The sequence below is a fragment of the Phocoena sinus genome, chromosome 19, assembly GCF_008692025.1.
Source record: "Phocoena sinus isolate mPhoSin1 chromosome 19, mPhoSin1.pri, whole genome shotgun sequence".
Taxonomy (NCBI): domain Eukaryota; kingdom Metazoa; phylum Chordata; class Mammalia; order Artiodactyla; family Phocoenidae; genus Phocoena; species Phocoena sinus.
In genome coordinates this window covers 3,060,974-3,086,395 of record NC_045781.1, presented here as the reverse complement: position 1 = coordinate 3,086,395, position 25,422 = coordinate 3,060,974, and the positions used below count along the sequence as shown (strand labels likewise).

Sequence of the window (25,422 nt, the reverse complement as noted above, 5' to 3'; positions counted from 1 at the left end):
CTTACCTCAAAATATCTCACTTCACACATATTCGAATATTTGTGGATAAAATGGTACGCTGTGTGGGGTCTCTTACAAAATCGTCCAGTGGGGGAAGGAGAGCATACGTAGGGATAGAGATAAGAGAAGATTTGCCCCGAATTGATAATGGGTGAAGCTAGTGGGTGGGTACATGGGGCTTCCTATATTCTCGTTCCAACCTCGGGGCATGCTTGAAAACGTCCCTAATTAGACGTTTCCAGACATGTCCCCCTCTGAGAATAGTGAATGGGGCCTTAGCTTCCGGGAAGAGGGCAGAGGCCTGAGTCCCACCGTCCTGTCTCAGCCACAGAGACCTGAAGCCTGAGAACCTACTTCTGGACGAGAAAAACAACATTCGCATCGCGGACTTCGGCATGGCGTCCCTGCAGGTGGGGGACAGCCTCCTGGAGACCAGCTGTGGGTGAGTGGGGGCCCGGCCTCCTATGCCCCAGGGAGGGTGTCAGAAGCCGGCCAGAAGCTCATACCACCTCTCTCTCTCTCAGGTCCCCTCACTATGCATGCCCAGAGGTGATTAAGGTGAGTGAGGGGCAGGTGGAGGGGAGAGAGGAGCTGAGGGAGCCTGGGAGAGATGAACGTCATGGCGGGTCCTTCTCCCTTCCAGGGGGAAAAGTACGATGGCCGCCGGGCAGACATGTGGAGCTGTGGAGTCATCCTCTTCGCCCTGCTTGTGGTAAGGCGCTCCTCACCTCTCCTGCCCCGTTTCTAGAACAGTCCTGCCTGGTGGAAGCACAGAACATTTACTTCCATCCTCACCTCAGGGGTTGTTTCCCAAATATTTAACTGGTACCAGGAAGGTGGGGGTATTCACCAACAGAGCAAAATCCTGGGGGCACCCCTCTCTGTGCCTGGAGCTAACTGTTCAGTCACAGAACTGTGAGATAGCCCAGGCGGGTCCCCCGGAAAGGGATGGGGCAGCCAGGAGGACTTGGAGCGCTTGGGAAAGTGGCTGTTTACTAACTGATCCTGATTACAGTACTGTAATGATTAATAGAACCAGACTGGGGAATATCAGCCCAGCTCCTACCACAGGGCCTTTGCACCTGCTTTTCCATCCCTGCCAGCCTGGTTGCTCACCTAGTTAATACTAGACTTCTTTTAGCTCTCAGCTCAATTGTCGCCCTTCCAGGAAGGCTACCCTGGCCCCCTTCACTCCCCCCATGTGGTCAGATTTCCTTGTGGTAGGCTATCTCCTTCCTGGCAGCTAACAGAGTTGTCATTGTGTGTGTAACTCCTTGAGGGATATCTCTCTGTGATTTCCCCTCCTCTTCAAGGCATTGGATTTAGGGCCCACCCTAATGCCTGGACGATTTCACCTCCAGATCCTCAATGAATTATATCTGCAGAGACCCTATTTGTAAACAGGGTCATATTCTGAGGTTCTGGTAGACATGAATTTTGGGGGCACACCAGTCAACTTGCTACACTCCCAGATTCCCATAGCCTCTCTCATCCTAGTCCGTGCTCCAGTGTCACCTCAATCACTCCATCACTATATAGCTCCCTCACCAGCCTCTCCCACTCTGGAGTGTGAACTGTAGGAGGGCAAGGGCTTGCTTTGTTCACTCCTAGATCCTTGACCTGTAATGGACGCTCACTTTTTTTAAAATGAATGAAGATTACCCCTCCTGAAACTAGGGAGAAGCATGTTTTCATTTTTTTTAATTTATTTATTTACTTTGCCACAACTTGTGGGATCTTAGTTCCCAGACCAGGGATTGAACCTGGGCCATGTCAGTGAAAGCCTAGAATTCTAACCACTAGGCCACCAGGGAACTCCCTGGGAGAAGCATGTTTTTAAAGGACAGCCTCCAAGCTGCGGCCCCAGCCTCTTAGGCGCTGGAGCCAGACTGCCCATTGTCAAATCCCTGCTCCGCCACTCAGAGCTAGATGGTCTTGGGCAAATTGCTGAATGGCTCCGTGTCTCAGCCTCCCCACCTGCAAAGTGGAGATAGTAGTAGCTCCCTACCTCTTGGGGATTGCGGTGAGGACTAAATGTGTCAATGCGTGTGAGGCGCTTAGGCATTCGCCTGGAATAAGCTCTCGTAAGCTCTGTGTGTGAGGGGTCTGTTATTCCTCACACAGGGGGCGCTGCCCTTCGACGATGACAACCTCCGCCAGCTGCTGGAGAAGGTGAAACGAGGCGTCTTCCACATGCCCCACTTCATTCCTCCAGACTGCCAGAGCCTCCTGAGGGGGATGATCGAAGTGGAGCCGGAGAAAAGGCTCAGCGTGAGTGTGGGGGGCGGGGATGGAGGGACAGTGGGTGGTGGGGACAGAATCCCTAGGGAAGTCATGAGGATGGATTTCTAACCCTGGCCCTGGGGTCCTGCACACACACACACACACACACACACACACACACACACACACACACACACACACACACACACACACACACACACACACACACACACACACACACACACACACACACACACACACACACACACACACACACACACACACACACACACACACACACACACCGGGAGTGCGCATGCGCTTACCGGCCCTTCCGAGGCAGAGCGGAGCGGGGGCAGGTTGCCACTGCGCATGCGGGACCTGTAGCCCGGCCGGTCCGGAGTAGTCAGAATGCGCCGCACAGCTGCCACTAGGGGGAGACGAGCTGTCGTGCTGTCGTATTGCCCTTGGTTGGGGGGAGGGGAGGGGGCACGTTAGGGACCCCCAACATCACCCATTCTACTTTCACTGCGTGCCTACTGTGTTCAAATGATCTCACTTCTGCTTCTCTACGACCCACGCCCCTCACAGCTGGAGCAAATTCAGAAACATCCCTGGTACCTGTGAGTATGGGGGAACTGGACACCTGGGTCCCTGGCGGAGGGAGAGGACCCCAAATATCGTGGGTTCCAAAGCAGGAGAGCCGGCTAGGGGGCGGAATGCCGAGGGTCTTGAATAAGGAGGGGCTAGGGACTCGAACTTCTGGGTCCTAGGGGAGGAAGACATGTAGAGAAGAGGTTGGGGCCGAACTCCTGGGCCTGGACTCCTGGGTGTGAGGGGGGAGAGACCGGGGCCCGGACTCCTGGTTTCCCAAGAAAGGAGCAGGCTGGGACCCGGGACCCCTGAGTCTCCGCTGAAGAAGATGCCCAATTCGCTATAATTCTTCTCCTCCCCAGGGGCGGGAAACACGAGCCGGACCCGTGCCTGGAGCCAACCCCAGGCCGCCGGGTGGCCATGCGGAGCCTGCCATCAAACGGAGAGCTGGACCCTGATGTCCTGGAGAGCATGGCTTCACTGGGTTGCTTCAGGGACCGCGAACGGCTGCATCGCGAGCTCCGCAGCGAGGAGTAAGACGCCCTCACTCTAGCACATAACACCCTGGCCACACGGGGTGAACTGCTGCAGCTCTCCCGACAGCCGGCAGGGGGCGCGACGGAGCCTTGCACACTTGCAGACTCCCCTGATGGGGAGGTCCAGGCCACTAGAAAGGGTGTGGCTCAAAGCTCCCCCGAGGAGCTATTCTAGGGAGAACCTGGAGGGGGTGGTAGGACCAGTGGGAAAAAGAAACGATGCTGAAAAGTATTAATAGATGCTGAGGCCAACTTAGTGCCTCACATAGTACTTACATATAGTAAGTGCTCAGGTGTTAGCATAATTATTATTAACGTTGAGTAAAATGAGGCTGAGATGTACACTGAGACAAAGGGACCAATCCTATTGATACCTAGGAGAATGGAACCACAGACAGAGAAACTGAGTGGACTGAGCCCCACAGAGCCACAGACATAGGGAGGGGATGAGACCATCTCTGGGGCCTGACCTTTGACCCCAGTGCTTTCCTACCCACCCGTCCCCCCCGCCCCCATAGGGAGAACCAAGAAAAGATGATATATTATCTGCTTTTGGATCGGAAGGAGCGGTATCCCAGCTGTGAGGACCAGGACCTACCTCCTCGGAATGATGTTGGTGAGAAGGGCAAGGCTCAGAGTCCAGACCCCAGATTCCTGAGGGGAGAAAGGGCTGCAGGCCTTGAGCTTCTGCGTTTAGACTCCCTGACTTGCTCTGTGACCTTTGTCAAAACCCCTCTCCACTCTGAGCCTCAGTTTCCCCATGTGTACGAGTGCCATGTACAGCTGGACCAGTGTATCTTTTGATTGGGTTGAAACTCTCGGCCCTCAGACCCACCCCGGAAGCGTGTGGATTCCCCCATGCTGAGCCGTCACGGGAAGCGGCGGCCAGAGCGGAAGTCCATGGAAGTCCTGAGCATCACGGATGCCGGGGGTGGTGGCTCCCCGGTGCCCACCCGACGGGCCCTGGAGATGGCCCAGCACAGCCAGAGGTGGGAAACCCTGCCCCTCCAGTGGGATCCACAGCCCTGGGTGGAGAGGGAGTTCAGGGGCTCTAACCCCATACCCACCTCAAAGGTGCTGTGTGATTGGGACAAGTCTTCTCCCCTCTCTGGGCCTCATTTCCTCATCTCAAAGGACTGTGGAAGGGAGAGGACATCTGAGCCTTCTGAAACCCTCCCACCTGATTTTGTTTTTTCTTAATCTGTCCTGAAAACAGATCCCGTAGTGTCAGTGGAGCCTCCACTGGTCTGTCATCCAGCCCTCTGAGCAGCCCAAGGGTAAGGCCAGGTCCCAAATGGATTAAGAAGGGGTAAGGGGGTGAAGACACTGTGGAGCAAAGATGAAACAGCAGAAATTACAACTCCCATGAAGTCTTGGGACGATGCCTCCTTGCCCCTAAAGGACCAAAGACCCAAGGCCTCATTACTATTTTAGTCCATTGGCCATTTCCCACCTTAACAGGATTGCGTTTTCAGTGTGTCTGAAGGGTTCCATTTATTCAGTTATCAAAAGCTAGTTGAGCGCCTACTGGGTACTAGTCACTGCTGGGTTTACAGTCAGCATGATAGAAAAAGTCCCTGCCCTCCCCCGCAACAATGGGGGTTGGGGGAAATAATTGGACTACAAGTTCCAGCATGCTTTGGGGTGCACCTCTGTGAGTGTGTGCTAGTGGGCCTAGAGCCTCCTGAGAGTTGAGTCCACCCTCTCACCCGACTCCACCACTCTGCAGAGTCCGGTCTTTTCCTTCTCACCGGAGCCCGCTGGAGATGAGGCCCGGGGTGGGGGCTCACCGACTTCCAAAACGCAGACGCTGCCTTCTCGGGGCCCCAGGGGTGGGGGCGCCGGGGAGCAGCCCCCTCCCCCCAGTGCCCGCTCCACACCCCTGCCCGGCCCCCCAGGCTCCCCACGCTCCTCCGGGGGCACCCCCTTGCACTCGCCCCTGCACACGCCCCGGGCCAGCCCCACTGGGACCCCAGGGACAACGCCGCCCCCCAGCCCCGGCGGTGGCGTCGGGGGAGCCGCCTGGAGGAGTCGTCTCAACTCCATCCGCAACAGCTTCCTGGGCTCCCCACGCTTTCACCGGCGCAAGATGCAGGGTATGGAGGTCCTTTGGGGGTGAAGGGGTTGGGGATGCGGACTCCTGAGTCCTAATGTGGGGGTGGGAGCTGGGGTCTAACATCTGGGTCCCTGGGAAGGAAGAGGCTGGCGGCCTGGACTCACACATCCTAGGTGAAGATGCTGTTGTGAGCAGAGTTTCAGGTGTTGGGGAGAGAAGAGGCGGGGCCTCCAACTCTGGAGGAGGAGCTCGTCTGAAAGACACGCCCCCTTCAGTGCTCTGGCTTACCTTTCCATTGGCTCATAGCTAGCAAGCCTCCCCTCGGGAGGCGTGGCCTAACCAGGGGCCCATCCCTAGAGGGAACATCATGCCTGTGCCATTTGGGGTTTAGCTGCTGGGAAGTGAATAGACTCTGGGGTCTGGAACCTCTGGTTGGAGGGTACTGCTGGCCTGTGTGCTGGACACCAGGATGATGGACATGTGTTGACCATGCTCTCCCCTCCCCAGTCCCCACTGCCGAGGAGATGTCCAGTTTGACGCCAGAGTCCTCTCCAGAGTGAGTCTGACAAGGAAGGGAAGAGGGGCCGGAGGGGGGATTTCATTCCCTTAGCCCCCTCCCGACCCACCTCCAACCATCCCCTCCCACTCAGGCTGGCAAAACGCTCCTGGTTCGGGAACTTCATATCCTTGGACAAAGAAGAACAAATATTCCTCGTGCTAAAGGATAAACCTCTCAGCAGCATCAAAGCGGACATTGTCCATGCCTTCCTGTCGGTGAGAGGCCTGGGTCACCGTGCAACCTCGCCGCCACAGAACTACAAATCCCAGCAGCCTCTGGGGTTCACCACCTTAGCACTGGCCTGAGTTCCACCTGGGGCTCATGAGATTTGTAGTTTTCCAGCCCGAGTTGGGTTTGGTCGTTGTGGGGGCATGGAGGCAGGAGAGGTTTATTGCACCCTGGGGCTTGGAATTGGTGAAACAGGATCCTGAATTACAATTTCCCACATATTAGCATCCACCGAGGACTAGTGATTTGCCATTTCCCTACCACCAGGTCTCAGATTGGCAAAAGGAACTACTTTTTCCAGTGAACTCTAGGGCTGTCCACTGGGTCCTGTGGTTTTGTGCTTTAGGGGCTCATGGGACTTAAAGTTTCTGAGACAGATGTGACTTTAGCCAGTGTTTGTGGAGGAAGGAAGAAGTTTGTTTCATGTGGTTCTGGAGCCTGGGGTTGGCACCAGATATGAGAGTCCTTATTACCTCGGGATTCAGTTGCTCAATCATTCCTCTGATGCCCTGTTTATAAGCTAGAGAAAACTACAAATCCCAGCGGACAGTGGGGCCTCCCAGTGCCTTTCCTGTTATTCTTTCTCCCTGGTGGCTGAGGGGACGGGTAGTTCCTTGGGCATAGCTGGTCATAGGGCTGCTCATCTGTCCCCTGGAGTCAGGTCGCTGAAATCACCCCCTCCTTTTGTCCCCCACCTCTCTCAGATCCCCAGCCTGAGTCATAGTGTGCTGTCGCAGACCAGCTTCAGGGCTGAGTACAAGGCCAGTGGTGGCCCCTCCGTCTTCCAGAAGCCTGTCCGCTTCCAGGTGGACATCAGCTCCTCTGAGGGTCCAGAGCCCTCCCCCCGGCGGGACGGCAGCGGTGGTGGTGGCATCTACTCTGTCACCTTTACTCTCATCTCCGGTAAGCTTCCCTTGATGCAGCTGCCCCCAGCCTGGTGTGTGGGATACTCAGAAGAGCTGAGATAGGGTAGCAGCCCAGGAGGGCAGCAAGCAGGAGGAGGAGATGATGCTGACTCTGTGAGCCCCGTCCTCTCCCAGACCCCCCACATCTTCTCCTCCACAACATGCCAAGTGCTTTATGTGCACTACTTCCTTGAAGCTTCCCAGCAGCCTTTGAGGTTTCACAGAGAAGAAAACTGCATCCTAGAGAGGTAAATTGACTTGGCCAGAGTCACACTGCAGACCGTGACGGAGCTGGGGCTCAGCCAAGGCCTCCTGACCTCAAAGCACTGGACTTTTCCTAGATTAAGACTGTGGTGCTCTGCTGTCAAAACTCATTTCTACACCCAGAGCAGACATCAGCAATCGATCACAACACTTCTTTCTGCTGAGCTCTGCTGCAGGCAGCCACAACCAATCAAGAGTTGGCACAAGAAAAAAAAAAAAAAGAGTTGGCGCAAGAGATGAAAACCACAGAAGTTCCTTGCTTCCAATTCTACTTGGTCCCTGAGTCCTGATAACAAGAGTTTGGATAATGAGGAATACCTCTGTTTGTTGTCCTTGCCACCAATCTTAACATGGCACATCTGGGAGATGAGCTTGTTCCTAGAGTTTTTAACCAAGCTGCTCTGGGGCACTGGGGAATTACATCACCAAAATGAACTATGGCTCTTTTTTTTTTCTTCTTAAAAGACTAACATGCAGAACTTTCTCAATGTTAAGATTTTTTTTCCCTCTCATTTATTTTTCTTACGTTTCTGGGTCTTCATGGCCTCAACTAGAACCCGTTTAAATAGAAAACAGCGCACATCATTATTTTAAGTTGAATCTTTCTTAGTCCCACTTGCAAACCATGGATTTATGCCCAGCCCCAATAGGGGGATTTTGAGGCAAGGAAGAAGAGTCATTTGCTGGGTGGAGGGACTGGTTCCACAGGGTGGGAGCGCCTTCCCTGTCCCCAGCCCCAAGTCAGTCTTACTGATGAAAAAATAAATCAGTCCATCTAAAAAAAGAGAAAATTTTATTCAAGGCAAACTGAGGATTATAACTGGGCAACAGCCTTTCAGAAAGCCTTAGGTGATCAAATGTTTGGTCGCTCGATGCAAAGGTGGTTGCTTACTTGCCCTGAGTCCATCCTGTCCCTTGATGTTGAGTTTTAATAGCCAAGTTATTTCTTTCCCTTTAGGGGGTTGTACTAGTAAGGTGTCTGGCATGGACTAAAGGTCAATTCCAAGTTGTCCACTAGGACTTAGGCAGTAAATACAAGCCTCAATTAACAAAACCAGAATTTAATATCCACTGAAATGTAATCTTTTTCTTTCTAAAATTACTCTCATTTCTACCAAATATAGCCAAATTAAGACTAATTTGTTCGCAAAATAAGTCTGGTTAATTGACCACATAAACTGTTTTATTTATTTATTTATTTTTCTAAATTTATTTTATTTATTTATTTTTGGCTGCATTGGGTCTTCATTGCTGTACTTGGGCTTTTTCTAGTTGTGGCCAGCAGGGCCTGCTCTTCATTGTGGTGTGTGGGCTTCTCACTGCAGTGGCTTCTCTTGTGGAGCATGGTCTCTTGGCACACGGGCTTCAGTAGTTGTGGCATGCCAGCTCAGTAGTTGTGGCACGCAGGCTCAGTAGTCGTGGTGCACAGGCTTAGTTGCTCTGCAGCATGTGGGATCTTCCTGGACCAGGGCTTAAACCCGTGTCCCCTGCATTGGCAGGCGGACTCTTAACCACTGTGCCACCCGGGAAGCCCCTATTTATTTATTTATTTTCTGGCCTCACCACACAGCTTGTGGGATCTTAGTTCCCTGACTAGGGATCGAACCCGAGTCCACAGCAGTGAAAGCTCGCATCCTAACCACTGGACCGCCAGGGAATTCCAAACATAAGCTGTTTTAAATTGGCTGTGCTGGAACTTTTCATAAAGGATCTCAGATTGAATTTTTTTTTTAAGAGTACAGTTGATTTACAATGTCATGCTAGTTTCAGGTATACAGCAAAGTGATTGAGTTTTACGTATACATATATTCATTCTCAAATGGAACTTTTTTTAAAGATTGATTTTTTATTTTTTTTATTTTTTATTTTTTTAATTTTTGGCTGCATCGGCCTTAGTTACAGCAAGCGGGATCTTTGTTAAGGCATGCAGGATCCTTCATTGCAGTGCGTGGGCTCTTCGTTGCAGAGCGCAGGCTTCTCTGTAGTTGTGGCATGTGGGTTTTCTCTTCTCTAGTTGTGGCACCCGGGGTTCTGGAGTGTGTGGGTTCTATAGTTTGTGGCATGCGGGCTCTCTCGTTGAGGCTCACAAGCTCAGTAGTTGTGGCACGAGGGCTTAGTTGCCCCTCAGCATGTGGGATCTTAGTTCTCTGACCAGGGATTGAACCTACATCCCCTGCATTGTAAGGCGGATTCTTTACCACTGGACCACCAGGGAAGTCCCTCAGATTGAACTTTTAAAAAACCTCTTGAGGCCAGGAAATCCATGCCAAAGATGTGTCACAGATTCCACCTGAGATATCTATGTATTTGGATGAATTCCTCTCTTTTTGAGGTCCCTAAAATACTTTGGGCTTCTTGTACCTGTCAGGAGGTGGCTTTCCTTATCTACCTGAGAAAACTGCTGGGAACCTAAGAGTTTCCAAAATCTAGAGACAACAGGTAAAGAGAAAAGATACATGTTTCAATTCTGCTTATAAAGGAATAATTTACCAAATTGCCGCAAGTCAAGTCATAATTAGGTTGAGGGGAAGGGTTTCCTTATGTCTGGAAAACACAGAGTAAAAACCAGCAATATTTCAGACAAAACCCCAAAATTATAACGATATTCATCAGTTCTCTCAGTCCCATGTGACTAATTCTTGATCTTAATCTTCATAACAGTTTTATGAAGCCACCAGGTTTTCCATTAGTATGCTTTAATTTCTTACCCATTCAAGCAGTATGATCTGAAAGTTATCAGAAACCTGTACTTGTCAAAAAGTCCTTTCTATGAATCTTCTTGACAATTAAGCATTTTTTTTGGCAAAAGCATCAGAGTACAACAATAACTGTCTATAAATGACAAAAGACTTTAACAGTCAAGGTTAAAGTCCTGATTCCAATGCGATTGACAAGTGAACTTTGTTACTGCTGTGACATACGTTTTAAAATAATTACTAGAATTATGATTGATAACATTTTATCAGGACATACCAGATTTTTAGGAATTCCATATAATTTCTAGAATATATATATTAATGACATTTGTCTGTGTGATACAATCTAAGAAATTTTATAACCTCTCATTTGACAATGCTTTCCATGTGATTTAACATACAAAATAAACTTAATTAGTTTAATATTTCTCTATGAGATGCTCCAGGGGCCCTCTCTGAAGCATCCCAAAGTTAGCTAGAGGTCAAAAGAACTTCGATTAGAATTTGATATTTGGAAAGTTCGTCAAAATATCAAAAAGAGAACTTCCCTGGTGGCGCAGTGGTTAAGAATCTGCCTGCCAATGCAGGGGACACAGATTCGAGCCCTGGTCCAGGAAGATCCCATATGCTGTGGAGCAACTAAGCCCGTGCACCACAACTACTGAGGCTGTGCTCTAGAGCCCGCAAGCCACAGCTGCTGAGCCCGTGTGCCACAACTACTGAAGCCTGCTTGCCTAGAGCCCGTGCTCCACAACAAAGAGAAGCCACCACAATGAGAAGCCCGCGCGCCACAAGGAAGAGTAGCTCCCGCTCGCAGCAACTAGAGAAAGCCTGTGCACAGCAACGAAGACCCAACGCAGCCAAAGATAAATTAATTAATTATTAAAAAATCAAAAAGATTTCAAAACAATTGGTCAAATAGGACATAGGTCACTGTATTCATGTAACCAAAGTCACAAAGAAGATTTCAAAAGCAAATACTGAAAAAAAAAAAAAAAAAAAAAGCAAATACTGAAAGTTGTAACAGATTACCACTAAAGAAACTTTACAATCTGTTTTCAAAAGCAGATCAATATTTTCAGAAAACTTTGTCCTCTTAATAGAGAGAAAACCAAGTTCAGGTTTTGTAACACTTTAATACTAAAATTCATTTACGGGAATTCCCTGGCAGTCCAGTGGTTAGGACTCGGTGCTTCCACTGCCGAGGGCCTGGGTTTGATCCCTAGCCAGGGAACTAAGATCCCACACGCTGCACGGTGTGGCCATAAATAAATAAATAAATACAAAATTCATTTACTTAATTAAATTCAATTTAGTCTTAGCCAATCCTGAACATGCACAAAACTTTTTCCTCGGGGTTTCTTTTCCCTTAACAAAAGGTATTTCCATTCTTTATACTGTCTTTTACTGAAAACATACCTTCCATTTTTCTTGCATACTGAAACGTTTATTTTCGTAGCTTTAGTTACATATGCATAATTCTTAACCTTAAAACTTAGTTTCTAGCACAAACTAAGTAGTAAGCAAGTATGAACTTTTACATTAGCATCCCATAGGTTAGCAAACTTATAAATACTGTTTATAGTTTCTAGAAAAAGTTTTTTTTTTTCCACAGAAAATGTCTTAGTGTGGCATCCACCATATTTACTAATAGTCCTAATTACCTTTAGTTTCTCTGTAAAAGGAAGCATATATTCAGTAATTACTGTTCCAGTATCTTATTTGGAAAGGATTTGGATATTCAATGGATTTCTGTAGTTTAACTTAATTTAGCAAAACTCCATGAAGTTTCAAGTTATCAAAATCTGGAGAGACTACTTTAGATAGACATTACCAAAACATAATTTTTCCTAAAAAGTTTACCTAAAAGTGCTTATCTCATTTACGTCTATTTTATTTACTGAAAAGTTTCATCACATCTAGTTATTTTTCTTGCTGACAAACTTTGTAACAGGAATAATATCTCATTTATTTCATTTCTAGTAAACCTAGGTACAATAAAAATATTACACTTAACGCTGATGATTCTAAAGACATGTCTGTATTAATTAATGCAACAAGCTTCAGCTAAATTTAGTACCAGATATTAATGCTATACTCAATATTTCCCAGTTCATGCAAATCTGAAAGTCATTGGGGTTAGTTTTCTTCTATTTGTGAGAATCTATATAAGTGCCTAATTTCCTTTCCTTGTAAGTGTAATTTCCACTTACAAACTAATTTTGGCAATAACACGTTTTCAACACACATATACAGATACATACAAACACACAGACAGACACATACAAACACACAAACAGACACCCCACAGTTTCCATTCCAAAATGTCAGCCATGAATCAGTTACAATAATGTAAAACCCATCCATTACAAAACAGGTTGGATTCAAATTCCCTGTCTCCCTTTTGTTCTTTCTTTTTATAAGAGTTACCTTTCCTGAAATTTGCATTTTAAAAAGATGGTGGAATTAAGAGTTCCTGGAGGAGACCAGGTAGAATATATGCCTATCAAAGACATAGGAGGAGAAAGGCAAGTTCTCCTAGAAGGATTTTGTTCTCTTAAGGCCAGAATTTTTTTTTTCCCAATACTTAACAAGCCTTTTAATATAAAGAGGGAAGGTTTTGGGAGTGGTAAAAGGATTGATGGGTTTTGGATTGTTTCTGGAGCCGCACCTCTGGTCCTGTAAAGACTAGATTTGTAAAACAAGGACAGTTCTTAATTCCTAAAGAATTGGGTGGCCACCTCAGTGTTTGATCAAAGGACTGACATACCCATTCAGCTATGTTGGAATGTTTTACTTTCCCTCGTTTAGCTTAGGTGAGAAGACACCCCCCCACACCCGCCATATTCCTATCAGGCTCCTAATTTCAGCTGTGGTCAGTTTAGTCATACTGGTGGCCTCCCATCTTGGTAATCCATTTACTAACACTTTTTTTTTTTTTTTTTTTTTTTTTTTTTTTTTTTTTTTTTGCGGTACGCGGGCCTTTCACTCTTGTGGCCTCTCCGGTTGCGGAGCACAGGCTCCGGACGTGCAGGCTCAGCGGCCATGGCTCACGGGCCCAGCCGCTCCGCGGCATGTGGGATCTTCCCGGACTGGGGCACGAACCCGTGTCCCCTGCATCGGCAGGCTGACTCTCAACCACTGCGCCACCAGGGAAGCCCTACTAACACTTTTGAGCACCCTCCCTGGGTTTTAAGAAATCCTTTAACTGTGGCCAGTCAGTTAGGCCTTTGATCTGAAGAGGCTCACCTACAGCCTCAGGTGGTCCCATTTCTAAAGGTAACCATTTAATGGCATCGTCAGAGTGGACAGGCACTTCAGACAGGATTATTAAAATAAGTACTCAAATGAAGGAGGATAGAGGGGAGCAGTAAAGTTTTAGGTACCTTTTATATCATTGATCTTTCATTAGCCTTCTGCAACAAATCTTTCAATGAGACCTTTTTTTTTGGCCACATCACACAGCTTGCGGGATCCCCGACCAGGGATGACCAGGGATCGAACCCCGGGCCCCTGCAGTGAAAGTGCTGAGTCCTCACCACGGGACCACCAGAGAAGCCTGTCAATGAGGCTATTTTGGAATTTTGAAGACTTTCAAAATTTTAAATATGAATAAAAATAGAAAAATAAGATGAGAGGTCTCTAAAATTTTACAGTTTAGAAGTTTTCCCAATTCAAAAGATCCTAGAAGCTAGCGCTACAAATATTTTCCCCTGCTAACCTAATTTTAAAAAGGAGAAAAACTCTTAACTACTGTTGTTTCCAGTAGACCCTGTGGACAGAGGTCCAGGAGACTGCAGGGTTTTACTGCGCATGAAGAATCAGTTTTGGGGTGCTTAAAGGAACCCATCTTGGGGACTTCCCTGGTAGTCCAGTGGCTAAGACTCTGTGCTCCCATGCACGGGACCCGGGTTTGATCCTTGGTCAGAGAACTAGATCCCACATGCCACAACTAAGAGTCCGCATGCCACAACTAAAAGATCCCACGTGTCGCAACTAACACCCAGTGCAGCCAAATAAATAAATAAATTTTTTTTAAAAAAAAACGAAAAGAAGCCTATCTTGGCCATTTCGGGACAGATTTCCTTTAATTCCAATTAAGTAGTTGCAAACATACATAAGCCCAGCTGGTATTCCCACTGGTGGCTGTCTGAACGGGAGCTGTTTGGCCTTTGAGGCACAGTTTCCCATTATTAATGTCTAATTCAGCCTAATGTCAATAGCCTAATTCAGATATGAAATATGATCTAAACAACTTTCTGAGGGCAGTGTGGTGGATTGCATGTGCACTGCGTCTGAGTCTAGCTCCCCAAGGAGTTACCCGTGGGTTACTTCGACTCTTTTACCTGTCTCGGTTTCTCCCTGCGACAGCCTAAAACCATCACAGGTGCTCGGAGTTCTAGGTTATCAGCCTCTGTTGCCCATCCCCCCTCACACCTCCACGAGCAGTATTTACTTAATGGTTATGGTGGGTCTCCCTTTTTCTTAAGAGCTGAATAATTCAGTCTCTCATTTCACTAGCAACAGTTTTGTTCAGACCGTATAGCAACTTTTTTTTTTTTCAATTCAAGCCAAATTTATTTATTTTATTTTATTTTTTACTCTTTGGCCTCACCGGGGGCCATGCGGGATCTTAGTTCCCCGACCAGGGATCGAACCCACGCCCCCTTGCAGTGGAAGCCAAGGAGTCTTAACCACTGGACTACTAGGGAAGTCTTCCATTCAAGCCAAATTTAACAAAAACCCAGCCACCTATGTTTCCCTGGGCCTCTTGCCCAGACCCCCAGGTCCTGCCTAGGGCATACACCAGTGCCCCTTAAAACTCCAAGTCTTAAGTGAAAACAGCTCAAATAAAATGTTCAGGATCACCACTCAAACAACAAGATCCAGCTATCAGGAGAACTCGTCAGAACCCCTGAGAAGAACACCTGAGGAGTACCGAGAAGCTGGGGGGGCCCAGTGGGCCCATGCTGGTACTTAGTGTTGGTTCCGGTAGACTCCAGGTGCCCTCTGGTGGGTGTCTCTCATATCCTGCCGGCTACGCCATGCAAGGCAACGAAAAAGTTAACCGGTCAATCTAAGAAAAAAGTGGAAAACTTTATTCAAGCCAAAGTGAGGATTATAACCCAGGAATGGCCGCTCAGAAAGCTCCGAGACTGTTCCGCCATTAGAGGTCAAACCACAGTTATATAAATTTTTGAGACAGAGGGCTGTACATTAAATGACGTGTTATTGACAGTTTACACAATCCAGGTGCAAGGCAAGTAGTGGGTCATGGGTCTTCGTGGCCCCTGACAAGTTTAAGAAGGTTACCTCCTAAGCAGGTGTGGTCAATGCAGGTGCACGGCACACACTAAAGGGGAGGGAGGAGGCCCAAACCGGCAGAGAAAATTGTTGTGTTTGAAGTTTCTCGTCTTGTTGTAAAATATGGATTTTGTTTCATCAGTCTGTTTCCCTGCCCCTTCCAGGTCCCAGCCGTCGGTTCAAGCGGGTTGTAGAGACCATCCAGGCTCAGCTGCTGAGCACTCATGACCAGCCCTCCGTGCAGGCCCTGGCAGGTGGGAGACACCTTGGGGCACCCGTGGGGCGGAGGGGAGACTTCCTGGTGGCCAGGTGCTGCGGGGGGGGGGGTGCTGCTGGCGAGGCTTCAGCTGTGGGGCAGCAGGGCCCACCCGCTGTCGCCCTTAGGTCCTACCTGCAATGCTGGGAGCAGGTTTCCAGAGAGGCTGGGGCCTGAGCTCCGAGGGAACCAGGCCATCCTGAGCCTGAGAAGGCCTCACCAGGGAGGGGACCTCCAGGGATCCCTAAGGGGATGACCTGTCTCTGTCTCGGAGGTAGCGGAGCTTTCCGCTAACAGAGGCTCCTGAACTGTGTTCTGGAGGAAGGTGGCCGGCCATCCTGGTTTGCTCAGGATGGAGAGGTCCCTGGGATGCAGGAGTTTCAGTGCTAAAACCGGGACAAGCTGGTCATCCTCTCTGCAGATGCTCAGACTCTTCTGACCCCGCTGGGCCTGGCTTTCAAGGACTTGGGCGTCCCCCCGGGCGCAGGCGAGGTCTGTGCTCCAGGGGGAAGGGGCTTCCCTTCACCCACCAGCCCCGGTCTCCGGGAGCAGAATTCCCTATCAACCAGGGATCAGCGAGGCCAGGGTCACAAACAACAAACTCCATAGTTGAAACGACATCAATTTATTATCATACAGTCCTGGAGATCAGAGGTCCCGCATAGGCTAAGCAGGCTAACACCAAGGCACCTGGAGGGAGGGCCTCAGTAGTAGGGAGCTGGAGAAACTCTGCCTTCTGTTAGTCTGGGTCCCCAGGGCAACCAGAAGTGAGGAAGGCCCCCTGACCCTCTCCAGATCCGGTTGCCAAGGAAAGCTGGCCTTGACAACCAGAGTTCCTAAAAGGACGTGCATTCACGTAGGACCCACAGACACCCAGGGCCCAAGCCACATGCCTTATAAGGGGAATGGGGCAATGGGGGACCTCTGGGTCTGCCCCAAAGAGGGGGAGCTCCATTGGTTGCTATGGCAACAAGGCCTCCAGCAATCAATGTCTCTTAAGGGGCTGGCCTCTGCTACAGGTACTATTTTGGGCCCTAAAGAAACTACTGCATGGCTGCTGGCAAGCAGCACTGCCACCGCAGTCCCCTAGTCTGGGGCAGTGAGGCCCCACAGAAAGATAACCGCAGTCATGCAGGCCCAGCTGGGAGAGCCCGAGACCCCCAAACAATCTGCTGTGGGCTCCGCTGGGCCCCATTAACAACCAGTGGAAAGTAATGGGGCCCTTTGGCCATGATCGGGGAACTCAGACGGTGCTGTAACCAGAGTCTCTGAGGATGTCTCCTGAGCTGGGCCAGCCAGGTCTCACTGGGGCATGGCCTGGCTTCCAAAGCCTTAGGTTTGGGGGTGCCTGGGACACGTGCCTTGTTGGTCTAGGGAAGCCAGGCCTAGTTGCTGGCGTGTGTGACCCCTGGCAGCCACCTCCCCTGCTGGAGCACATCCCTGGGCTCGGTACCCCTGGGGTTCCTGAAGCCAGATCGCTTCCTCCCCCACAGACGAGAAGAATGGCGCCCAGACCCGGCCTGCCGGGACCCCGCCCCGAAGCCTGCAGCCCCCGCCCGGCCGCCCAGACCCAGAGCTGACCAGCTCTCCCCGCCGAGGCCCCCCTAAGGACAAGAAGCTCCTGGCCACCAACGGGACCCCCCTACCCTGACCCCAGGGGGCCGGGAAAGGAGGGGCGCCCCCTCCACCCCCCTTCCCTGCCCCCCAACTGTGAATCTGTAAATAGGGCCCAAGGAGTACGTAGGGAGGGGGGAGACACAACAAACCCGGCCTTGCCCTGCAGGGATAGGGCTCAGGGGGCCGTGCCCAATGGGGGTGGTTCTGGGGGGACTGGGGGGGAGCTGTTTCTATTTTATTTATTGATTAATTTATTATTTTATTTATTGATCAATCTCTCTGCGGGGTGGGGTGGGGGAGGGATGGGGTCTGGTTGGGGTGGCTTAGCAGATCCGGACGGACAGGGCCATCTGTCCTTGTGTCCCCAACTCCCCCTTCCTGGGCCCCCCGCCCCTGGTCTTCTCCCTTCCCCACGACCTTCTGTACGGATTTGCTCTCTGGAAGGAATTCTGATTTCGCGTGATCCTGCCTGCGTCCGTGTCTCTGATTCCGCCAGCGGCAAAAAAAAAAAAAAAAAAATTAATAATAATAAATATCCTTGATCAGGGATGGCTGGCTGGCCTTGGCCTCTCACTTCCTGGGTGGCCTTGGTTGCAGGGGCGGAACCAGATGGCAGGGACAGGAGGTGTGAAGATGCTGCGCTGACCAGGTGTTCAGAGCTGGACCTTCAGGGAGATGGGGGAGGCCGGCGGGGGGCTCAGGCTGCCAGGGCCCGGCTGGAGACACAGGGTGCAGCCGTCCAGGCTGGAGAAATCCACCGCAAAGAGGCCAAAGAGGATGAACAGCAGCATGGCGACGACCCATTCACAGGCGGCAGAGGCTGAGCGCAGTGACCAGGTGTAGAGGACGACCACTGTACACCAGGGTCAAGGGCACAGCAACACGGGGAGGATCCGCAAGCCCGGCTAGGTTGCTGAGTGACCTTGGGCAGGCTGAGACCATCCATCTCTCGGTACCCTCTCGTGACATGTCCGCCCTGCCCTGGCTGGAATGGCCCCTCTGGCTGGACACCCTCCTTGGCAACGCCCAGACACTCTCAAATGGATGCCCTCCAGTTCCCGCCTCTGTCTCAAGCTGTTTTCTAAATGTTTGCCCTTGCATGTTTCTCCGGTTTGCACTGCATTCCCAATATCCCAGAACAAGGCTCCTATCTTCCTGTCGGCCTTCCCTGACCCCATGAAGGCTCTGCCATCTCCCCACTTGCCAGGGCCAACTGGCCGCCATTGCTTCTACCTCCAAAAATGCAGGGCTTCCTAAAGATGCCTCCACCCCACCCGCCAGCCTCAGGCTGTGCTTGCAACTTTCTCCCCCGACCCAGGGCCCACAGGCCCTTCCTACTCACTCCCAAACAGAATCCCCCTTTCTCCCTAAAAGCTCTTCCTCTTTCTGGGTGCCCTGACCTCCGTAACCACACCGTCCACTCCTGTCCCCTAGCAGACCCGTGGAAATCGCCTTCGTCCCCTCCCTCCTCATCCCCATGGCCAGCTGGACACCCCAAGTCTTGTCCTCTCTTTCTGGCCTGGCATCTCTACTGGTTGGCCCTGTCCCTCCTCTGGCTCCACAGTCCCAGCTCTTTAAAACTCTTCTGTAACCACTGGTCAACACATACTCTGAGCTCCCACCTTGCAGAGATGCCTCTCGTTTTCTGGGAGCACCCCCCTCACTGGAGCACTCCTCATCCCCCCCAGATCAGATTAGACATCATTTCATTCATTCTAAGATTTCTAGACAGTGAATAAGGCCAACACCATCCCCAAGCCCCACCAATCCTAGAATAAAGAAGTGCTTACCCCAGAACTGACTTTGTAACTCCCCCACTCACAAGCTTTCTGTGGCTCCCTATTGCACTTGTACAGAAGCACAAGACTGTAATCCCTCACTTTAGCGCTGGAGATGCTCATCTCTGGCCCTGCCAGCAGCCTCATCTCCTCCCCTGGGCTGGTTTTCCCACCCTCCGCATGTACCCGCGGTGTCCCTCCCTCCCTCCCCCAACCCAGGTCTCAGACCTCTCTTTGCAGCCTTCCAGCCCTTACGACACTCAGCTGACCATTTTATGGTCCTGTCCCCCACTTTCCGCATCCAAGGGATATCAGAGCCCCACAGAGTGAGAACCCTGCGGCCAAACTGATCAGCACAGGCAGGATTTTGGAAGGGGCCGCCTAGACCTCATGGTTAACTGCACCTGCTGCTGCACGGGACGGATGCTGGTCCTGCAGCTGCAGAAGGCTGAACTCGGGAGCCAGCCCTTCCTGTCCATTTCACTGGATTCAATTTGCTGCTCTGGGAAATGAGATCGCCACCTCCATTTTGCTGGGAAAATGGATCCAATTTTCCAAAGGGATCCTCTGAATGCAGCCGGCCCAGGGTCTCAGCTGGGTTCCCTCCAGCCTCTTCGAGATGCCAAGGACCTCTGGCCTCCCCTTCCATCATCCCCACAGGGGGCCGCAGTCCCCAAGGCTTAGCCTGCAGCCCCTCCTCTCTCTCGGAGCACTCTGCTTCTCAGTAATCATTATTCTGATGAAAGCAACTCCATTCTACAGATAGGGAATCTGAGGCTCAGAGAGTGGTTTGGCTCACCTGGAGGCGTGCCGAGCTAGTGGGTTCTGGGGTGACTCAGAAGTGGGCTGGAATCAAGGCTCCACCCACAGGCATGCTGGGAAATGTGTAACAACTGGCTCTGATTTGTAGCATTTGTCAGATTCTTGGCCGTTTCAAGCTATTACTAACGTGACATCACTGCACATGGAACTGGGAAGAGATACACACAGACAGCTCAGGAGACCCCGTACCAGCCACCTCCAGCCTACCACCAGCTCTGCCATTGAACTTCGTGACGGTCCTTGGCCATCTGAACCTCCGTTTCCAGTCTTAGCCAGCACGATGCCCAGCACAGAGCGGTACCCCAAACGGACTGCTGTCATTGGTTTATCGATCTCCCAACATGTATTGGTTGCTCACTATGTGCCAAGCACCATTCTAAGCACCTTACATGTGTCATCTCCTGCATTCCTCACATTCCTTATTATTATCCACATTTGATAGATGAGGAAACTGAGGCACTGAGAAGTTAAGAAACCAGAAGAGTTACCCCTCCTCCCCCAACTAGTATGTGGAGGCAGCGTGACCCCAGAGCCGGGACTCGGTGACAACACCACTATAATCCTGCATGGAGACCGAGGCTGAGAAAGGAAGGGGCACCCTCCGTAGCACACAGCAGACCCACCCCGATGAAGACGTACCCCCAACACCTGTCCCCGGCCCCAGGAAGGATACTGGCCACCATGAGGATGGTGCAAAGGCTGCAGAGGACCAGACGGAGTGGCCCGATCCAGGGAGCCCCAGGCTGGGGCAGGCTCTTCACCCTCCAGAAGACAAGGAGCTGCAGCCAGAAGTAGAATATTCCCACAAAGAAGGCGAGGAAGGCCCCCGTCAGGTGCGTGGCCCGCTGGTTATTTTCCTGGGAGAGGAAGGAAGCAGAGTTGAGGGGCAGACCTGTGGGAGGGAGAGGGCCACGATGCCGTGCGGGGAGGCACCAGGACCAACTCCACGGACTGTGCTTGAAAGCTGCCATACCCGGCGAATGGCTGATTGATTAGGTGCATTGGCTATTGACAGCTCCATGAGGCCAGGCATTTATTTAAACCTGCTGTTCACTGCTGGGGCCTCCATCCCTAAAACAGGGCCTGGCACATAGTAGGGCCTGGTAAAAAAAAATTTTTTTTTAATTAATTTATTTTATTTATTTACTTTTGGCTGCATTGGGTTTTCGTTGCTGCGCACGGGCTTTCTCTAGTTGCAGTGAGCAGGGGCTACTCTTCATGTGGCACGTGGGCTTCTCATTGCGGTGGCTTCTCTTGTGGAGCGCAGGCTCTAGGCGCGCGGGCTTCAGTAGTTGTGGCACGCAGGCTCAGTAGTTGTGGCTCACGGGCTCTAGAGCGCAGGCGCGGGTTGTGGCGCATGGGCTTAGTTGCTCCGCTACACGTGGGATCTTCCTGGACCAGGGCTTGAACCTGTGTCCCCTGCATTGGCAGGCAGATTCTTAACCACTGCGCCACCAGGGAAGCCCAAGCCTTGTAAAATATTAGTGGAATAAATCCTTCGTTCTCAACCTGGGTGGAAGAGAGCAGATTGTTGCCACCAAGGGGGTAAAAATTGGTTCTTGGAGGGTGAAAAAATATTAAATGTTACAATGGTTTCTGGCTTACAGATATAGTATGTATTATATTAAAATGTTTTCATATTAAAAACTCCATGGCGGGGGTGGGGTGGGGTGGGGTGGGGGGAACTTCCCTGGTGGAGCAGTGGATAAGACTCTGCGCTCCCAATGCAAAGGGCCTGGGTTCAGTTCCTGGTCAGGGAACTAGATCCCACATGCATGCCGCCACAAAGAGTTTGCATGCCACAGCTAAGGAGCCGGCAAGCCACGACTAAGGAGGCCACAGCCCATAACTAAGGAGCCCGCGTGCTGCAACTAAGGAGTCTCCCTGCCGCAACTAAGACCCCACGCAACCAAATAAATAAATATTAGGGAAAAAATAAAATCTTCATGGAGGGAAAGGATGATTAGGAGAAAATGTCTAAAAAAGTCTTCTGGGGACTTCCCTGGCAGTCCATTGGTGAGGACTCCGGGCTTCCACCGCACGGTGCTCGGGTTGGAGCCCTGATCCGGAACTAAGATCCCACATGAGGCAGGGAGCAGCAAAAAAAAAAAAAAAAAAAAGCTTCTGCGGGGGGGATATAATAATTAAAGGAAAAAATTAAAGAAAAAAGGTTGATGAACACAGGAATACATGATAAGTGAATGATTTGCTATGCAAATGTCATGGGGAATTTTTGTTAAGTTGGAGGCAGCCTCTTGTCTAAACACCCTGCGGCTTCCACGGCCTTTTGGCGGGAGAGGTTTGGAATCAGACATCATACTGAAAAACAAATAGATAAAAAATAAAATGATAAAATAAATCAATAAGATTTCTCCTATTACTAATCCATTTATTTATTCTACAAATATCTACTGAGCTTTGTGGCTAAGAATGTGGGCTTCTAGAGTCTACGAATCTGGGTTCATCTCTGACCACCACGAACCAGCTGATAAAGAAATATCTCCGTGGGATTTGACCAAGAAGGACCTCCCTGGAGTTCTTGTGGAGATGGGTTAAAATAACCCGGCACAACGTATAAAGCTAGTGCCTTCTACAGAGAGAACACTCCATCGATATGGCAAACATTAAGAATAAGTGGGGAATTCCCCCGCGGTCCAGTAATTAGGACTCCACGCTTTCACTCCCCAGGGCCCCGGTTCGATCCCTAGTTGGGGAAATAGGATCCAGCCAAGCTGCGCGGTGCGGGGTGGGGGGCGGGAGGGGGAGTGAACTGAGAATTTTTTTTTTTTTTTTTGCGGTACGCGGGCCTCTCACTGTTGTGGCCTCTCCCGTTGCGGAGCACAGGCTCCCGACGCGCAGGCTCAGCGGCCACGGCTCACGGGCCCAGCCGCTCTGCGGCACGTGGGATCTTGCCGGACCGGGACACGAACCCGTGTCCCCTGTATCGGTAGGCGGACTCTCAACCACTGCGCCACCAGGGAAGCCCATGAACTGAGAAATTTTATCATTAAATGGGGCTATGGCAGTGAACTACCCCAAACTCCTAGGGGTTAACGGAATGATTACAAAGAGCCTCCCACGAGGCCTCTATCTAGAGACCAGAACGCCCTCCCTCCACGGCCCGAGAGCCACAAGAGAAATACAAGTCCCAGGAGCCCGTGCGGGGACCAGCCCCCCAAACCAGAAGCCTGCGCCCCGGAGGTGCTGGGAGTTGTAGTCCCAGACTCGGGCGGGCAAGAACCTGGGCTGGCCTGCTGCGTCTCACCTGAAAATTGCCCACTATGGAGGTGCCCAAGGCGCAGAGGAGCCCCGTCCACAGGATCAGCTGGTTAGGCCACTTTCCGACCCCCCAGTCCCGAAGCTGGTGGTAACGGAGAATGCAGGTCCAGGCGGCTGGGAGGAGAGGGAAGTGGGCGGGAGGCCTGAGTCCCAGACTCCTGGGTAGGGGGTGGGGTGTGGGGTGGAAGAGTCTGTGGGTCCTGGAGTGAGTGCTCAGCTCCTGGATTTGGGGGAGGAGGAGGCTGGGTGCCGGGGCCCTCTTGGCTGGGTGGGGCTAGCACCGAACGAAGTGTGCGCGGGAGTATTTACCCAAAGCAGCTCCCAAGTTGAGCACCTGGCTGAAGATGCAGCTCTGAGGTGGGCTATTTCCACATCGACTGGGGGAGATAAAGGGTCATCCTGTAGCTCCTCAGAACCAGAACCCCCTTCTTTCCTCCCTCCAGACCCCCCCCACCCCAAGCACCATAACTACCTGATATAGGGGAAGCCTTCAGTGAGGTTCACAGCCTTGTTGGCCACAGCAAGCGAAAATCTGAAGTCGAGGAGACATCAAAGAGAGTACAGGGAGTTCGACGAAACTTTTCTTTCTGTTACGCGCAGAAACCGGACTTCTAGCTCCCCCTCCCTCAGACCCAGGGGTCCGGGTCCCCAGCCCCTCCCCCCTCAGACCCAGGGGTCCGGGTCCCCAGACCCTCCCCCCTCAGACCCAGGGACCCGGGGCCGCAGCCCCTCCCCCCTCAGACCCAGGGGGCCGGGTCCCCAGACCCTCCCCCCTCAGACCCAGGGGTCCGGGCCCCCAGCCCCTCCTCCCTCAGACCCTGGGGTCCAGGTCCCCAGGCCCTCCTTACTCAGACCCAGGGGTCCGGGTCCCCAGCCCCTCCCCCCTCTGACCCAGGTGTCCAGGCCCCCAGCCCCTCCTCCCTCAGACCCAGGGGTCCGGGCCCCCAGCCCCTCCTCCCTCAGACCCTGGGGTCCAGGTCCCCAGGCCCTCCTTACTCAGACCCAGGGGTCCGGGCCCCCAGCCCCTCCCCCCTCAGACCCAGGAGTCCAGGCCCCCAGCCCCTCCTCCCTCAGACCCAGGGGTCCAACCTGCCTCTAACACTCACACTGTCCAGATGCCAGCAGTAGCCCAGAATGCCAGGAAGGCAGGCAGCAGGGACAGGTATCCCCACATGCCGGGCTCTGTAGGGAGAGAGGGGCAGGGACTGAGGTCACGACTTTATCTCTGTCTCGACTTTATCTCTCTGTCTCTCTCGGGTGAGCAACCGTCCCTAAGGGTACAGGTGTGTCATATTGTGGCCACCGCCCCTGAGGCCTCCATCGGCTCCCAGGCATAAGTAATGGGCAAAGGTCCGCTCTAATGAGCCAGCTGTCTGCTTGGGAAACATTCCCTACCTTTTGCATAGTCCTTTGTCCTGATCTCCTAGTTTCTCTTAGCTGTCCTGCTCCCACCCAGATTCCGAGACTCTCCCAGCCCCTCCCTGCACTTCCAGCTTCTGGACCCCCCCTGGATGCTCTCCTGTCCAGGCTCTCTCTGCCTCTCTCCACCCGGGGACTGGCGCAGTGTGAGAGGTTTGGGGAACAGGGCTGGGTTGTGGGGTGGGACTGTCGGCGTTCCAGCAGAGCCAAAGACACTGTCAGGCCAAGAATATGACCTCCACACTCTTCAGGACCTCAACCCCAAACTGCCACTTCTGGTCTCAGAACCGAGCAGGCAGCACCTTAGCTTCCAGGGACCCCTAGCTTCCTTCCTCCCACTTTATAGCTTCAATGTTCAAACTCCCAGCCCTTGTCCTCCTCAAGACCCAGAAATCTGAGCCTCTAGCTCTCTCCACCCTTCCTCCTTTGGGGACCCAGAAGTCCAGGCCTCCAGTCCCTTCCAGAACTCATGCAATTGTTTCTAGCCCCTGAGGTCCATCCTCCCAGCTGTTACCTCCTTGGGGACGGAGAATCCAGACCTGCAGGTGCCTGCCCTTCTGAGTGTAGTTTCTGTCCTGAGGCAGTCGGGTGTGGGACCCTGGTGACCCTTCCTCCTCCCCCCCTGGCTTTCCCCTCTCCCTTCCTCTCTATCAAGCTGAAGTTCCCCACAGGCCGGGCCTGAGTGGGAAGGGCGATCTTAGTGATGACATCTCCATCGGAGAAACCTCCCTCCCAGAAAGCGACTGCTTCCTCTACCTGGACCGTTTTCTTCTCTCTCCGGCAGAACAAGCGTCAACTTCCTGGCTTCCTCCCCTCTTGGTACTCAGGTGTTTGTGTCCTGGGCCCCCTCCTGCTGCCTCAGGACCCAGGAGTCCAGGCCCCAGCC

The 25,422-nt window shown here is 51.7% G+C and overlaps 2 protein-coding genes across 7 annotated transcripts in view; one reads left to right on the top strand and one right to left on the bottom strand.

Moving 5' to 3' along the window:
• BRSK1 (BR serine/threonine kinase 1) overlaps positions 1 to 17,757 on the top strand; it is a 24,783-nt gene extending 7,026 nt beyond the window's left edge. For 3 of the 4 annotated variants that reach the window (XM_032612660.1, XM_032612662.1, XM_032612665.1), the window contains exons 5-19: positions 326 to 442; positions 525 to 558; positions 644 to 712; positions 2,125 to 2,271; positions 2,815 to 2,846; positions 3,180 to 3,350; positions 3,872 to 3,969; positions 4,183 to 4,342; positions 4,570 to 4,630; positions 5,083 to 5,449; positions 5,917 to 5,965; positions 6,060 to 6,183; positions 6,901 to 7,099; positions 15,530 to 15,619; positions 16,043 to 17,701. In XM_032612660.1, the coding sequence (XP_032468551.1) occupies positions 326 to 442; positions 525 to 558; positions 644 to 712; positions 2,125 to 2,271; positions 2,815 to 2,846; positions 3,180 to 3,350; positions 3,872 to 3,969; positions 4,183 to 4,342; positions 4,570 to 4,630; positions 5,083 to 5,449; positions 5,917 to 5,965; positions 6,060 to 6,183; positions 6,901 to 7,099; positions 15,530 to 15,619; positions 16,043 to 16,230 (1,906 nt within the window). In that variant the 3' untranslated portion in view covers positions 16,231 to 17,701. Of the gene's footprint in view, positions 1 to 325; positions 443 to 524; positions 559 to 643; positions 713 to 2,124; positions 2,272 to 2,814; positions 2,847 to 3,179; positions 3,351 to 3,871; positions 3,970 to 4,182; positions 4,343 to 4,569; positions 4,631 to 5,082; positions 5,450 to 5,916; positions 5,966 to 6,059; positions 6,184 to 6,900; positions 7,100 to 15,529; positions 15,620 to 16,042 lie in introns of all 4 variants that reach the window. The other variant, XM_032612661.1, reaches the window with a different exon arrangement.
• On the bottom strand, positions 17,477 to 25,422 carry TMEM150B (transmembrane protein 150B). Of its 3 annotated transcripts, XM_032612924.1 has the most exons (8): positions 25,293 to 25,422; positions 24,224 to 24,299; positions 23,590 to 23,649; positions 23,427 to 23,494; positions 23,104 to 23,231; positions 20,512 to 20,695; positions 17,885 to 18,091; positions 17,640 to 17,721 (listed from the first exon to the last, which is right to left on the bottom strand). In XM_032612924.1, the coding sequence occupies exons 2-7, from the start codon at positions 24,289 to 24,291 to the stop codon at positions 17,892 to 17,894; spliced, it is 708 nt and encodes a 235-aa protein (XP_032468815.1). In that variant the 5' UTR covers positions 24,292 to 24,299; positions 25,293 to 25,422; the 3' UTR covers positions 17,640 to 17,721; positions 17,885 to 17,891. The 3 variants fall into 3 exon arrangements, with proteins under 3 accessions (XP_032468813.1, XP_032468814.1, XP_032468815.1); XM_032612922.1 differs by having other exon boundaries at positions 17,477 to 18,091; XM_032612923.1 differs by lacking the exon at positions 25,293 to 25,422 and adding an exon at positions 25,051 to 25,187 and having other exon boundaries at positions 17,477 to 18,091.